Source organism: Akanthomyces muscarius, chromosome 5 (assembly GCF_028009165.1).
Source record: "Akanthomyces muscarius strain Ve6 chromosome 5, whole genome shotgun sequence".
NCBI lineage: Eukaryota > Fungi > Ascomycota > Sordariomycetes > Hypocreales > Cordycipitaceae > Akanthomyces > Akanthomyces muscarius.
Window position 1 is genome coordinate 708,532 of NC_079245.1, and position 15,352 is coordinate 723,883.

Sequence of the window (15,352 nt, forward strand, 5' to 3'; positions counted from 1 at the left end):
CCTCGGAGAGATCATCTTTGTCTCGGAGAGATAAATCAGGGTCGTTGTGGAAATCGTAATTTCCCCTGCATGATCAGGCTCGCTTACTCGGCAAAACCATGCCGTGAGGTTTGAAGGATCAGGCTAGCGATATTTTCAAGTCTACTTAGAGGGTAACCTCCGTGCAGCAGTGCTTATGTAGAAGCCTCATTGTGACCTTGTTTAGTTGTTTTGCGAGAGGCACAGTGGAACTTTTCCCCTGATACCTGCAGTGGCGCGTTCCTGATGTGGAAGTACAGGTGGGCAGCTGAAGTGAACTCACGCCCGGGACGATCAGAACCAAAAGTCAGCTCGGGTGTTTATCCAAATGAATCAATTCCCGACGCGGCCGATGGTGTGAATGCCATCAAGTCCATTTTATCTGCCTAGCCTGAATTTTCTATACTCTTATCGTGTGATGGAGAGCAACTGCCGACCGACTTTGTCCGCGGTCGCGCGACCGTATTAGTCGCCGTGTCTTCCAGTCGCATCTTGAACAGATGTGCAAACCACCCACGCTCCCTAAATCCCAACTTCGCTCCTTTTACGGTGCGGTAGAAACTTACCCATCGTCTTTCTGGCTTCGCTCATTTTCCAAGTCGTACCTCTATTCCCGTAAATTCCTGTTCTTTTGCCATGCACTTCCGGCATCTTATACTCGGAGCGGTTTTCTGCTCGGCTGGTGAAGCAGCCTTCAATGGTACTGGCTCACTTTTCGGTAACAGCACCGCTTCCGCCGCACAGGCAGCTGCAGAAGACTGCACTCTTTACACCCCCAAGTCTGGTGATACTTGTCAAGACATCTTCCAGCATACGAACGCGACGTATGCACAGCTTTTGCGATGGAACCCGACCCTGGATCCATCTTGCACGTAAGTCGAGAGCTCGCCGCTACCCAGCGAAGACAATTGGAACTATTGATGTTGATAGTCCAAAACTCAGGAACTTGTCAAACTTTACTTCGGGCATTTGTGTTAGCAACCCCCAAGGTGGTGCTCATACAATCTCGTCCAACACTGTCGGCGCAACCTCTACCTTTCCGTCCGCTACGTAAGTCGCCGGTCATTACACAGGCATGCTATTTAGTTGTAACCATGACAATAGCCCAGCACCTTCGCCCACCGGGGCCGGAACCAACGGCAACTGCGGCCAGTACCACTTGGTGAAGCCAGGTGACGACTGTGGCAAGATCCTGACAAAATACGGAATCACTCTCAAAGACTTGTAAGTATCCATACTACAGGAAGTCGACGCCTTGCTGACTTTCATTCTCTTTTCAAGTGTATTTTTGAACCCAGAGGTTAAGGACGACTGCACCAATCTCTGGGGCAATTACTACTACTGCGTCAGCCCTGTTGGACTCATCAGTGATTACCCGGGATACGATGGCAAACCCACTCGCCCTCCTATCACGACTTCGCCGATGAAGTCAACTTCTGGCATTTTCAGCCAGCTTCCCAGCATCACCGGAGGCCGCGCCATTCCAACAGCCAGCGGAACTCGGAAAGATTGCTACTTGTGAGACATGAAACAAAGATCAAGAAACCTGCCCGCACATTTGCGCTAACGAGAAACTAGATACCAGGAGTTTGACGATTTTACAAACAGCACTCTGCAAGACTGCTGGAACGCCGCCTATGCCTTTGGAGTGTCTCCCGAGGTATGCCTCTCATTAAATCGCATAGTCGACTGTGTCTAACTGCCGTTATAGGAATTTATTGTGTGGAACCCGTCTCTCGAGCAGTCCACAGGCTCGTCCGGCTCTATTGCGCCCACTCCCACAGGAGGTAACCAGTACGGTTATCCGTGCACCTTGCAGACGAGTCTCTCGTATTGTATGCAGTTATTTTCACCAACTCCAGGTAATAGACGCATCGAGAGTTTCCCCGATGTAACTTTCGCTGACATGACTAGCTCCTACATCGACGTCCGCGCCACCCAGCCCGCGTGCGTCGGGTGAGATATCGGGCTGCACGTCATGGTACGCACCAGAAGATTACGATACCTGCGAGGGCATCTTGAACATCTTCCAGCTGTCAATCGACCAGTTCTACAAGATGAATCCTTCCATTGGAAGCGACTGCACAAAGATGGCTCTCGGCACGTACTACTGCATCTCCACGCAGTCCGATGGCGGCCCTCCCCCTAGCGGCGCGCCCACTACTACCACCACTTCGACTCCCCCGGCTGGCGCCACTCCTTCGCCGATCCAGGATGGAATGGTGGCAAACTGTAACAAATTCTACAAGGTCGTTCCTGGCGATGGCTGCTACAACCTTGCCCACGATCAGGGTATCAGTCTTGACGACTTTTACAAGTGGAACCCTGCAGTCAAGAATGACTGCACTGGATTACAGGCAGGCTACTACGTCTGCATCCACGTGAAGGGTTAGCTAGATACGCATAATGTTAGACTTTCGGAGGGCCTTTAATGGTACACCGTGAGATGAGAGCGTGTTATGGGGTCTGGCAGTCGGCACAAGTGTCTCCAGACCTTCTCTCTGGAGCTATCCGCCGGAGCCGCCGGAGCATCTCGCTTCTTGTTTTCGCTTCACTGTACTTTATATTTAGTATCGGGAAAATTTGCCTCTTTCTATTCTATACTACGACGACCGTCGCGTGAACTCGTCTTCAGGGTAAAATCCGAGCTTGACAAGTGTGTCGTGGTCAGCATTGGGGCGTTCATATGCTGGATCAAAGTCATCCTTGACGACTCCAACACCGGTTGGCACGAGGTTGTTACCCCACTGAATCGGATTTTGCCCGCCTTGGTAGAGAAATTCGGAGACCTCCTTGCTAAGCCAAATTCCCCGGGCGGGCAGGTTGACTGGGCCATATAGCAGGCCGACAGTGACCTCCGGCCTGGCGTTTGGGTCCCTATCCTTCCAGTCCAGCCTAGCATTCATCTCATCCAGCAAATTTTGAATGCTATCCTCGGGCTCTTCGACAAATTGTAGAAAGCTCAACTCCACTGATCTCAAAGTCGACGGCAGAGCCGCGAGCGCGGATACAACGTCCATGCTTTGCACTTGCAGGTTGGAGAGTCCAAAATGCCGCAGGCTCTTCCACTGCTCCAGAGGCAGGATGGAGTGCAATGGCATGTGCCTTGTGGTTGCTGTGTCTGGCATCCAGGCACCTTCATCCATCTCCTCGTCAGACCGCAGATGAAAATGCTCCAGGTTGGCCGCTTCGGCCAGTAGGTTTCGGAAATGACCATTCGCGAGTGAGCCCCAGCCTTCTTGCATTAATCCACATATCATCAGCGGTAGATCTAGGCGGCGAAACGCAGGATTTCGCAGAATAGTGGCCCAGTTCTCGTAGTCCACGCAATCTTGGGCAAACATATGCGGGTTAACACCGGTGTCTAGACCATGTACATCGATGACAAGTTCCGGCAAGGAGGTGAGGCTGCCGTCGCGGAGGCTCTCCGCCACCGTTTCAAGCACTGACAGTAGACCTCGCCAATCGCGGTGATTCGCTGCCACTTGACTATCCGAAGCACCTGTAGTCGTGGTCCACAGGCTGGGCGGCCCAGCACGTGTTGTCGGCCAGCCTCGTGGCAGCGGGCAATTGAAACCGTCAGGGAAAGAGCGGATCATCGGGGTGTAGTAAAGTGGCGTGTATAGATAGCCGTGGGCGGCAGGTGTGACAGTCACCCTTTGAAGGGCCGGGAAGCTTGTCAAGCCTTTACGTAGGGCTTGTATGTCTGTGCTAGCAGCTATGATTTCGTTTTGCTCGCTTACCAAGGAGCGGTACATGTCGAGGGCGACCTCCCAGGGTAGCTCTTGCGAGAGCATTTTATTTCGACGCATATGCTGGGACAAGGTTGGTTCATCGCCTGCATTCCGATCTCGCAATAATTCATTGTTTGCGTTCCGCGCCGCCCGAAATCGCGACTCAAATGCACGCCCTGCTTCGAGATAATCATCAGAATCTACCGCCTCAGCATCAACGTCTGCTTCGTCTGGGTATTCGTGGATGTAGTGTTGCCAGTTTTGGAAGTCGCCGAAGCGGGCGTCGTCGTAGATTATCTCGCGAATTTGCAGGCGAATGGTGGGATGATCCGCCACCGCGCGAAACACTCGCAAGTTGACGGGGTTGGGCGAGAGGAAAACACGCGAGAATCGAAGCGGCACGCTGGTGCTGGCCGTCGAGCATGTCAGGCGCAGGTTCTTGATGTCCGCGTTTGCCAGATGGGAGGAAATGACGGCGAGAATTTCTAGAGGAAGGCGGAGAAGAGCGACGGAGCCGGGCGGTGGTCGGCACAGTAAGTCTCCGATGTCCATAATGTAGAGATTGACATGCTGACACTGCTACATGTAGGCAGGTGTGTCATGGCGAAGGGGATGGTGTTGACTATTTATAAAGGTAACTAGCTCTCGTATGATGGCGAGGCTGCGTAGTGGAGGCGAGCCAGTGCTAGAAAAGGTTACAGGTACACCACTGTGCTAGAGACGATTCCAGCAATTGCAGTAGGCTGCTGACTACTATCGGCGAGTCTGAGCTGGATAACTAGCTGTAGTCTTAGGCTGCACAGTGTTTCGTACAATGTTTTTCTCATGCAAAAATCCGAGGGACAGCACTGTAGGAAGCTCTGCCCCTGGACTGTACAGGGCGGCTTGACAGGCCAGGACAACGACACAAGGAAAACAGGGTAGTCTTGCACCAATAGTACCAGTGTCGGCAATTCCCCAGGTTCCTGGATGTTTATGAGAACTGGTCCACTGTCAATTGGGGCCACCTCAAAAACAGTCCGGCAGTTACTCTATCGGGACATTTGCATTGACGATCAACCAGTGAGAGGCGTCCTCCTGGAGCTTGGTGATTTCGCCACCTGCAGGACTGAAGCGCCTACAGCAATGGCAGGCACTTTGCTCTTTTTTTTTAATGTATGCGTGCCACGGGCTGAGGGCACCCGCTTAGCGTCGTGCTCGCTGTAATTTCTCTTGCCAGCGCCATAAAGCGGGCAGGGCTTCCCTTCCGCGTCCGTGTAGCGACCGACACTGAAGGATGTTGAGGCATGTTACGTGATCTAAAGGATCTTAAGTAACTACCAATTATACTACGACTCTCAAACTCGGTTCAAATCTATGCATGCGGAAACGCGACCGTACCAAGTATGTGTGGTGCTGATGTAGCAGTGGTGCTTGAGCAGGCGTAGCCCCGGGCGGCTCCCGCATATAGACACAAGCGACTATAGGTTTCTCTTTACTTTGTTTGAAATCGGATGGGACACTTCTGCACGTTGAAGGGCGGAGGAACACCAGGGAATGCTTCGCTCGACCAACCATAGATAAGTGTCTGGATGGCGCCACTCGAGACGTGGCTGCAGCCCTACCCTGCAGGCCATGCCCAGTTGTCGTGAGCTTTCTGAATTTAAGTGACGACGGTTTATGTATTTACATGGTATATTCATTGGTGTCCTGGGGCTGGTAAGGTCTTTCCTCTAACATTATAGCTTCAGAGTATTAGATGTGAGCCCTCCTAGGGCTACACGACGGTGAATGGGAATTGAAAAAATAGATCCATGGATGAAATTACGGTCGTCATAGAAATCACTGCTAGGAGAAGCACAACGCATAGCTAGATACTCGTTATACGATGTTCCTCGTTGTTAATACTAGACATATCGCGGACCTTGAGATGTAGTGACTTTAGGGATTTTCAACCTCGTTAGCTACCATTACTAGATCTTTTGGCATCTGGCCGAGTGTTCACTCAACGCTGCTGGTCGGCACAGTCTACTTGCCATTAAGATTGGGCTGTATTTGACCATTACAGGCTCGATAGATACACGACTTGATCTTTGTGTTCAAAAAACATGAACCTAATTGCTTAGAAGGCTACTGATAGTTCTTTTCGGCTTTTTCCCCAATTTTTACACCGCGTTGGCGGTTGATGTCTCCAAGCCAGGTCTGTCTGGGTACGTAAAAACAAGCGCTCGAACCTCGATACTTTTTCGCTTTGGGGTGTCTAACGTAGCGCTCGGGTGTAGAAACGAGGCGTGCGGGCAGGCTAAATCAAATAAATAAAGTGCTTAGCAAAAGTCCCTTGGTTTTGTGTAATTGGACGTGCGTACCTCGAACAACGCTGCTCTCAGAGTCAAACATCTTGAGCAGCAGCACCTCGTCACAAGTCTGATTGCTCAAGTAATGCCATTTCTGGTTCTCGTTATAGCAGAGATAAACTGTCCCTCCGATGAATCGGCGTCGCACAACGTCACATTCTAGCATGTCCTTGTCGTCGACACTCTTGCCATCACAGACACCAAGAGGATAGTCCAGGACAGTGTGATCCAGCGGTCGCCAAACACTATTAAATTTTTCTACATTTAGCCGAAAAGAACCGGGCTACTCATCTGTAAATTACCTTACTTGATAATTCGTACTCTGCCCTGAAGCAGATACTCTGCGTGGTCAGCCAGTTGTAATTTCGTTCGGTGAACGACACTGGCTGGCGATTGGTCTATCAGGTTTCAGCATTGTTCTTTTACTTTCCGGTGACTGCTTACCAATGTGAACGTGCGTGGCTGGCCTTATCCGAGCGGTCGGATCATTTAAATCCAATACCTCGACATCCGTCGTCGTCCGATCGGCGTCTCGCAACTATGTGTCAGGCAACTGTCAGATCCGCCGTTATCCTATTTGCGGCCCGAACTGGGCCAGATTAAACTAACTCGCCAGTCAAAGAAGAATATTTCGTCGACGTCTTCAACATGAGTCTTTATAAGGTTCTCGACGTCCGGAAGATAGAACGCCTCGACGTCTTGCCGAGTAGACGTGCTCGTTGGAACCCAACTTGGCGGACATGTCAGATGTTCGAAGCCATGGCTGTCAAGAGTGAAATTCTCATTCGTGTCGCGAATATCTTCAATCAAGTGTTCTTTGGCCTCAAATTCGAGATTGTCTGGCCGTGGGTCCTCTGCATCTTCGGGTATGGGCATGAAGATTTGAAATGGTACCTCCCTCTGGTAGAGGTCGAGGCGCTTTAGAAATTGCAAATTCCCTTTTACAGAGCCCATATTCAATCAACAGACGTACATGGAAAAGTTTCTCCAAAAAGATTTCATATGTTATCTGGCAATGAAATCTTGTCCTAGCAAATTTCTTATGTTGAATATGCAATCGGTCGCATGGCCACAGCGCATGCCGACCATCAGTTTTGCCGAATCAATTCTCCAACAACGAACCACTCACACTGCTCATCCCGCCTGCCTGCTGGCTCTTGGTAACGTGAGACCTGTCTCCATTTTTTTTTAGAAGCCATGCTATTCAAATGACTATCTGAATGAGAACGTCTGTCAACACTACGTAATAGACTCAAGCCATCACAGTTTGCCAAGCTTGCCTTTTTCCCTCCCTCGCTAGACATACACATGTAGACTGCATCAGCCGCGCAACTTCCTGCACGTAGTTCACAAATCAGAATGCTACGGAGTCGGTGTCCCGTTGCCAGCTCAGACTTCCGTATGCACGCGGGTTCAGCTCAAAAGCCACATCCAAACATTTTATCAACTCGGCATATTAGAAGAGGAAATGTCCCGCGTCACGTTGCCGGCTGACACCTCCGCATGCGTGCAACTGAACATATAGAGACACACAAACATTTTGTAAACTCGGCAGATCATTGTGTGATGAGCCTTATATCACATTGCCAGCGCAGACCTCCATATGCATTGCACTTTCAGCCGAAGGCCTCCTGTGGCAATTCTGCCTTTCCGCAGACTACGCTCGTCGCGAGTATAGTGAAATGGCACGGGATGTGTTGAGCCCGATGTTAGCGCCCGGGGACGCCACTGTCTCGGGTAGGGACCAAGTCTATGGTCGGATGTTGGCCAACTCCTCCTCAAAACGCCAGCCCGAGCAGAGAGCATATGCACTGTGTTGTGGCTTGAAAAGGCGTTGATCTAGCGACGCCTTTCTATTCACGCCCCTTCGATGGTATGTTCACATGAGCCCGGAGAAAAACATTAGGCACTAGGAGGGAGCGCCCATTCTTTTCTTTCCTCTTTCCTCGAACAACATTTCGAGCAAGGTCGCAGCAATACTTTAATCAGCGTCCGAGATATACTCCCGACAGGAACTCTCCAATGTATGATAGAGCCTCTGTGGCGTGCACTTGCTTCGATGCAACTAACAATAAAACTTGTTGACGCAGCATTCATCATGCCGGCCCGTGGTCCCGTCTCAGACACCTCTTCCACCAGCACCGGCTCAGATACAAATGAGGGCGTCAAAGATATGCTCTCAGTCACTGGCGTGGACGAGAACGAGCCGACGTGGATCACGACGATGAAGAAGAACGACACGCGCTCTCGGCCATGGCAGAAGCATCTGGATGTCAAGGAAACATCGGATTTCACTAAGTATTCTGAACCTGTCGAATTTGATCAGTGCGGAGTTGTTGCCTCGGGATCTGGAACCTTGGCTGCTTGAGATGGTTATATGGGATACGTCACCAGATTGTTTTACTTCATCCTTTGCTATGTATTTTGAGTACTGAGCCGGACAATCTTGCCGATAGCTGTGCGCTTGCTTACAGATTGCTACCTCATAAGTTCAAATTCAGCATTATTTTTATCATTTGTCTTCGATGAGACGTGAAATGTTTGCTGACAGGCGGTAAGCGAAGTACAAGCACAATCCACTGTAATCACCACTCGATACATTATCTAGTATATCACCATAGAAATTAATGAGATAATTAGTATAATATCTTCTAGATCTCTGACTTGCTGGGGCCTATTAGAATGTCATTGTAGGGTTTGTAATCAAGAGAGAATGCTGAAGTCACTGAAGAGGCCCTGGTATTGCTTCCTCTAGATATACTGCGTTTTGTACGATGTTATCGAACTAAGACCGAAGTTATGCTAGTTGTCTTACAGTTACCACCGATTCCTGCTTTGCCAAGGCCTCTCCTCTATAGCTTCAAAGTGCTCGGGGCACGTCCTTTTTTGAAAAGCTCCCCAGATGGATAGGTGAAGTCATGGGCCCAACGCACGTGTAGCACCTTTCCCTGCTCATCAGCCTCGAAGAAGAATTTGTGCATCATGATGGAAGCGTTCGGATAAATCATCCTTTTCGATTCCGCATCTCTGTCACAGTAGAAGGCGAAGACGTCGTGCTCGTAATGCTCCAGGTCATAGAAGACATCCGCGATCCCCTGGATGTTGACGCGAAGCTTTTCCTGCAGAACTGAAACTTGAAAGCCGTAGTCGCTGCCCTCTGCAGAGGTGTAGTAACCGGCATACTCGGACAGGGCTTTTGGACTCGTTCCCTGGGTGCGCTCCTTCTCGAGCTGCGCATTCATGTCCGGGTGGTGTGACAATGCATTGGCAACGGTTTTCTTGGCAATCGGTATGAAGTCGACAGGGTTTGGAACTCCAATGATTGCCTCGATTACAAGCTGAGCGGCGAAATCTGGGGTATCATAAAGATCGAAAGAGTTTCCGAGGACAACGACGACAAAGTCACTGTCAGGGAGAAGATAGACGGCACTCAGAGCCCCGCACATTGCACCGTTGTGATAAAAGAGGCGCTGCGGCTTGGTATCTTTTCCAATTACCGGCATGCCATCAGGGGATTCGTACGAATTAACACCAACCAATCCCGCCTGATCGGGTAGCTCGGTTAGACACCAGCCCATTCCATAAGCCGAGCCTGGCTGTATGGTGGAATGTTTGGCAAACAAAGCCGTTGCTTGACGAAAGGGCGAAGTATGCTTCGATGTAGCATCAGAGAGCGACTGGTTCTGGAAAGCCTCGAGGAGAGCGCTATAAAGGACAAGCATGTCGCTCATGGTAGACTTCATGGCACCAGCGGGGGCCATGACGGTACCGGAGTTCAGAGGCGGGTGTTCCACCTGGAAAGGGGTTCCGTCGCTGAGTGCCATGTATGATGCAGCGTAATTTTCGCTCGAGGGTTTGCCGAGCGTCGTGTTCTTCAAGCCCAGAGGCTCAAAGAAGCGCTGGGCTATGAACTGGCCAAGGTCCTGGCCAGAGACATGTTCGATGACTTGTCCCACCAGGGCGTATCCCCAGTTGTTGTACGACATTTTGGACCGAAACTCGGCCACGGGAGGCAACTTGGAGACAATGTGGGCTGTGTTGGCCTTTTCGGAGAGAAGAGCGGTAGACATTAGATGCCAGTAGCTCTGCTTCATGGCAACACCCAGCCGGTGTGCCAGAAGATCCAACAGATTCACCTGTGGAAGAGATTTGTTCTCGGGCTCCGTGTTGGACTCGCAGAAGAGCGGGACAACGCCACTCTCGCCGAGGGGTGTCTCCCAGGACAGCTTGCCGTCCTCTACCAGGGACGCGGCCGCGGCCGCGACAAAGGCCTTGGTCATCGAACCAATGTGCTGGACGGTCTCGCTATCTGGTGGCGTGGCGGAGTTGACATTTCGGAAGCCAAAGTGTTTCTCGAAGATGCTGGTGCCTTTGTGGGCCACTCCGATGGAAAGGCCTGCGTTGCCACCAATGGACCGAAGCTCCTCAATTTGTGTTTCGAGAGAGGCGAGTCGATCAAGGACAGGCTCCAGGTTCGGACGGGGCGACTCGGATGTCCTGTGTGCGCTCAAAATGTCAGAAATGCGATGTGCTACCAAAGCAAGCGCGACGGTGGAGAGAACAGTGACAGAAGCATACATGGTAGGGGAGCGCCGGGCAATCGTGTAGCGTGTTCTTGAAGTGTGTATTCGTTTCGGGCAGGAAAATAGGATGGATGACAGTCGCGATGCACGCAGACGAGTCATGGGTAATATAGAAATGAAAAACGCGTAGACTGAAGGCACAACTATCAGTACCTTGCGTTGGGCGTCGCACAAAGACGGGTTGTTTCTGGCGGTCGCCGGCGCTGAAGACACCCCCGGGGTGCAGCATCTTTGTGCCAAAGTGCCTACCCGTTCAGACCGTTTCAGCTGGTATGCAAGTGCCCGCTGCGGCTAGCTGGGTCGCCTTTCCCGTTCAGCCTCGTGCTTATTTGCGAACCATGCGGAGCACTTGGGGTACTGGTTTCTACCCGGCCCCCTAGCTACTTTGATGGTTACTTATCTAGATTTTGAACAGATCGGAGAAGCCAAGGCAGTATGCTCCAGCGCCCCACCAAACCAGATCCTCCCGGTATTACTGCCCTAGTCCGGGGAAGCCTTTTGTCTGCCTCGAGAGGATAGATGCACGAGCCAACGTGTGAACAGCCCCGAGATCCCTACAGTTATTGTACAAAATCGAAGAAGAAAAGCCTCTTTTTTTTTTTTAATCTTGTCCACCTTTTTGACCAACCGCGCCGCCGGCCTCCTCGTCGCCCTCTCTCTTCTTTATTTGCGAAATGTCTGAGCAGGACTGGGCAGGTATAGTGTCCAAGTTACAGCAAGACTTGAGACGGGAACATTGCCAGCTTCGATTGGATGTCCGTGATTTTCGCTCCTTCCAGGCCGCTCTCGATGATGCATGCAAAACATACGCCAAAGATGGCACTACGCGGCTGATACGTGACAAGATCACGCCGCAGCTGCACCATCTACAGTCATTTGAGAAGGCCATCGCTAGCAGCGCTGGCAAAGTTCAGGCAGCCTCGTGCCTATGGGCTTTGTCCCAGGCCGTCATTACAGTGCAACTCCCAACCATATCAGCTTTCCCCGTTGATAAACGCTGACTTTGCGCTGTAGTGCACTTGCCGGTTTTCGAGCCGGGTCGATGCCACGTTGAACCAGCTCGGGGGGTTCTACGAAACAATCCCCCGCTTTGAGGCTTACCTCGAGCTGTTCCATGACGAACCGAGCCTTAAGTATCGCGTACGAGATTTGTATGTCGATTTTATCGATTTTTCGGTCGTGACAATACAATTCGTCAACGAGAAGCCATTCAGTCTGTCCTCCCGTCGCGTGCCCATCCTCCACGTATGACCGACTGACGCGTAACAGAGCATATAATCAAACGTTTCGTTACTTCAAAGTCTGATCGCCGACTACAAGAAATCCAAGACAGGTTCTTCGAGCACTGCACAAGCCTGGACAAAGAGGTGGAGCGCATTCACATACAACGCTCAGAACTGGCCCGCAGGAAAGCACAGCACGGGTCTTTAAGCATGCCGGGGGCGCCTGAGCGCTCAAACTCCAGGGGGCGTCTCAGTGCATCCAATGCCGCCTTAAAGCTCAATGGGCCACGTAAAAACGGCAGATTCGTTGGCAGAGATGATATGATGGGGCAACTGCACGACTGGTTCATGGTCGACAGAAAACTCCCAAGCGAGCCAGTGTCGTGTGTACTGGCTGGAATGGGGGGCATCGGAAAAACCCAAGCTGCTCTCAGATACCGAGACTTGTATGCAGACGAGTATGACTTCATCTTTTGGGTCACTGCAGAGACCCAAAGTAAGCTCATAACCAGCTTCAGCCTGATTGCACATAGGGGGAAGCTTGAGGACCTTGCTGGCTTAGAGGACGAAGCCCTTGTATCCAAGTCAATGATTTGGCTTCAGGAAACAGGTCTGTTGAGTCTAGTCCTGCTGTTTTAGGTTTGTCTTTGTTTCTGACGACGATCTAGAACAAAGCTGGCTTCTGATATTTGACAACGTCGAGACAACTGAGGAGACCAGAAACGAATTCGAGTCATACTGGCCGACCAGCGCTCGAAAGAAATCAGCAATTATCCTCACCACCCAGCAATCAGATTTCCAACACATGGCCACGCACTGCGTGAGAGTCGGATCCCTACCGGCAGAGGAAGGCGCAAAAGTTCTTCTTGACTCACTTTATGCCGATAAGCAACCATCAGATGAGGAGACTGAGGCAGCCATCGCCCTTTCATCGGATGTTGGCGGGCTACCACTTGCCGTGGCGCACATAGGAGGCTACATTTCAGGCTCAGGATATACGCTCGCACGGTTTCGGGAAACAATTCAGCATACCTACTCACACGTTTGGACTGCAGACCCACCGTCGTCCGTTCGCGACTGTGAGAAGCGTCTTGCAGTAGTTTGGGATTTTGCACTATCGCTTCTCAGTCCAAACGCCTATATTCTGATCTGTATTCTAGCCTTCCTGAATCCAGACAGCATTCCCGAGGATATGCTTCTGGGCGAGCTCAGGCAAAGTGGAGGCTTATGGGACTTGAAGTATGCCAAGGCCGAAATTTTGTGAGTTCCTTCTACTCCACCGTCGCAGCCTTGTCTAACATGCGCCTAATAAGCTTAATGGACATGGTACATCAGTTGGCACAGCGGTGTCTGGTTTCCAGCGAGGATCCAGGTACTGGAACCCCCTACCTTACGATTCATCGCAGCTTGCAGCAAGGCCTTTTGCAAAAGCTTAATGGGGACGTTTTGAAACGGTCAGAAATCTTTGAGGGCGTCGTACGTATTGTGAGGAGAATCACGCCCTCAGCATCACCTATCCAGGTATTTGAGCTCCGTTATGCAGCTAGATTGCAAACACTTACGCCTAAATTAAGGTTCCGACACCTAAAGAGTGGCCGCACTTCAATGTTGCTGTCCCTCATATCGTCACTCTGGGTCTGGCATTCTCGTTGTTCAAGCCCCCTATGCAGGGATCGCTCCACTTCGCCAGATTACTCTATGACGCGGGTTTCAACATGTGGGAGAGAGAGCGGGTGCTTGACGGCAAGCAGCTGCTTGACTTGGCCGAGCGCGTGCTCACAGGCCAGGGTAAAACTGGAAGCGATAGGCTTCAGGCCGATATACATGCCATTCAAGGCATGTTTGTCGACAGTAGTGGCGGATTAGGGCGCGATGAAGGGCTAAGGAGACGACAACAGGCCATGAAGTTACGCCGCGAAGCGGTTCAGGCAGCTCGGAAGCGAGGCCAGTCGCTAAGCAAGGATGAAACCATTCTCGAGATGAACGCTGTAAACGATTACGCATACTGTTTACTGCAAAGCAACAGATACGCCGAGGCCGAGCCGTTGTTTGAAGATTGCTACGCAGCCTACCAATCTTGGGGGACTGAAAAGGACACACCCTTCGAGTATAGCAAATACTTCCACAACATGGGCACCGTTCGCATGTTCCAAGGTCGATACAACGAGGCCGTCAAGTATATGGCAAGGGCAGTCTCCCTTACAGAGGCGGCCATGGGGGATCAAAGGACTTTCAAGGTGCTGCGAGATACATACATGTTCGCGTGCATTCTTCTTCAGGCCGGCCACGAGCCAAGAGCATACGAGCTACATGAGCAAGTCATGAAGGAGAGAGAAAGTCTTTCCGGAGAGCACAGTGAGATAACGCTGGAAAGCTATTATGCCCTGGGGGCCGCCTGCGACTGTCTTGGCGACCTCAAAGGCGCCAGGTAAGCTAAAAACCCCGAAGCACCTCCCGATCAAGGCATCTTTGCTAATTCGGCGCCTGCCTGGTCTACAAGAAAATGGCTCCTTACCAGCGTAGAGAGGGCCCCAAAGTCCAAATGGCATAAGAAGTCGGTCGGCAGGGCGCAGCTACATCTTGCCAAGGTCCTGACGTCTCTGAACGTCAACCTCAACGAGGCCAAGAAGTACGAATCGGCCGGGTCTGACATGTTGCGAAGCCTTGACTCGGAGATTCCCGACTATATAAGATACTGTGGGGACCCCATTGCCATATACGACTCGCTTCACGGATTCTCAGAGGGCAGGTTCACGGGCAGAAACCTGCTGCGTATCATTCAGTCGGGGACAATATAAGCTTGGCTGTTGATCGCCGAGTGTACTGCCCGCCGGAGGTGTCTAGAAGCTTCGAGGTTTTCTAGCTTTTTGTACTAGTTGCTGTGTAACAAAGCGCCGTCAGCGTATTTAAAATCACATTTTGATCCCTTGACATTGCGATACATAACAGCACCAGTAGTAGACACATACCATTGAGGCGGTAAAGATGCACCATTGAAGATGTCACAATGGAACCTCGAAAAATTTGAGACGCACGAAATCGATTATTATACAACCATTGGTCGGGACGCGACCAGTCCTCTAAGCTCTAAAATGTCTAGAATGTATCCCATCCGTAGCACCAAAGGCCTCTCTCTCTCATCCTGCTCAAGCGGCAACATTAAAAAAAATTCAAAGCGTTTCGCGAAACCTTGCTGCAGATTTGGTTCGCATGCGTGCCCCCAGCAAGCTGATTGTAGTGCTCGCCTTCTATATGCTCGTGTGGAAGAAGGAGCCGCAGATGAGCGCGGCCCAGCGCTTGGGCACATGCGCAAAAGCCGATTTTCTTGTCGTCCCCTTTGTAATACAACGTGGTTCTTTTTGTGGGATTTCTATCCTGGCCTGTTTCCCGTCGTCCTCCACTCCGTCTTTTATAACAAAGAAAAAGATTTTGGTTGGCGGTTTCGACCCGCCTGTGGGCAC

The 15,352-nt window shown here is 51.2% G+C and overlaps 6 protein-coding genes across 7 annotated transcripts; 3 read left to right on the forward strand and 3 right to left on the reverse strand.

The window, feature by feature from the left end:
* Positions 1-654: 654 nt before the first annotated feature.
* LMH87_009498 (uncharacterized protein) lies at positions 655-2,411 on the forward strand (the record flags this gene model as incomplete). Its single annotated transcript, XM_056196501.1, has 7 exons — positions 655-890; positions 961-1,068; positions 1,123-1,242; positions 1,300-1,536; positions 1,597-1,678; positions 1,730-1,880; positions 1,933-2,411. The coding sequence occupies 7 exons, from the start codon at positions 655-657 to the stop codon at positions 2,409-2,411; spliced, it is 1,413 nt and encodes a 470-aa protein (XP_056053641.1).
* A 210-nt stretch (positions 2,412-2,621) lies between these two features.
* LMH87_009499 (uncharacterized protein) lies at positions 2,622-4,304 on the reverse strand (the record flags this gene model as incomplete). Of its 2 annotated transcripts, XM_056196502.1 has the most annotated exons (2): positions 3,508-3,540; positions 3,762-4,304. In XM_056196502.1, the coding sequence occupies 2 exons, from the start codon at positions 4,302-4,304 to the stop codon at positions 3,508-3,510; spliced, it is 576 nt and encodes a 191-aa protein (XP_056053643.1). The 2 variants fall into 2 exon arrangements, with proteins under 2 accessions (XP_056053642.1, XP_056053643.1); XM_056196503.1 differs by having other exon boundaries at positions 2,622-4,304.
* A 1,592-nt stretch (positions 4,305-5,896) lies between these two features.
* LMH87_009500 (uncharacterized protein) lies at positions 5,897-7,039 on the reverse strand (the record flags this gene model as incomplete). The annotated part of the gene is made up of 5 exons (XM_056196504.1): positions 5,897-6,033; positions 6,098-6,330; positions 6,393-6,483; positions 6,530-6,623; positions 6,695-7,039. The coding sequence occupies 5 exons, from the start codon at positions 7,037-7,039 to the stop codon at positions 5,897-5,899; spliced, it is 900 nt and encodes a 299-aa protein (XP_056053644.1).
* A 916-nt stretch (positions 7,040-7,955) lies between these two features.
* Positions 7,956-8,453, forward strand: LMH87_009501 (uncharacterized protein; the record flags this gene model as incomplete). The annotated part of the gene is made up of 3 exons (XM_056196505.1): positions 7,956-7,958; positions 8,049-8,109; positions 8,176-8,453. The coding sequence occupies 3 exons, from the start codon at positions 7,956-7,958 to the stop codon at positions 8,451-8,453; spliced, it is 342 nt and encodes a 113-aa protein (XP_056053645.1).
* A 484-nt stretch (positions 8,454-8,937) lies between these two features.
* Positions 8,938-10,770, reverse strand: LMH87_009502 (uncharacterized protein; the record flags this gene model as incomplete). The annotated part of the gene is made up of 2 exons (XM_056196506.1): positions 8,938-10,582; positions 10,664-10,770. 2 exons carry the CDS (start codon positions 10,768-10,770, stop codon positions 8,938-8,940), a joined length of 1,752 nt encoding a protein of 583 aa, XP_056053646.1.
* Positions 10,771-11,342: 572 nt separating this feature from the next.
* LMH87_009503 (uncharacterized protein) lies at positions 11,343-14,689 on the forward strand (the record flags this gene model as incomplete). Its single annotated transcript, XM_056196508.1, has 7 exons — positions 11,343-11,624; positions 11,683-11,881; positions 11,938-12,501; positions 12,560-13,151; positions 13,205-13,412; positions 13,466-14,319; positions 14,392-14,689. The coding sequence occupies 7 exons, from the start codon at positions 11,343-11,345 to the stop codon at positions 14,687-14,689; spliced, it is 2,997 nt and encodes a 998-aa protein (XP_056053647.1).
* Positions 14,690-15,352: the final 663 nt, after the last annotated feature.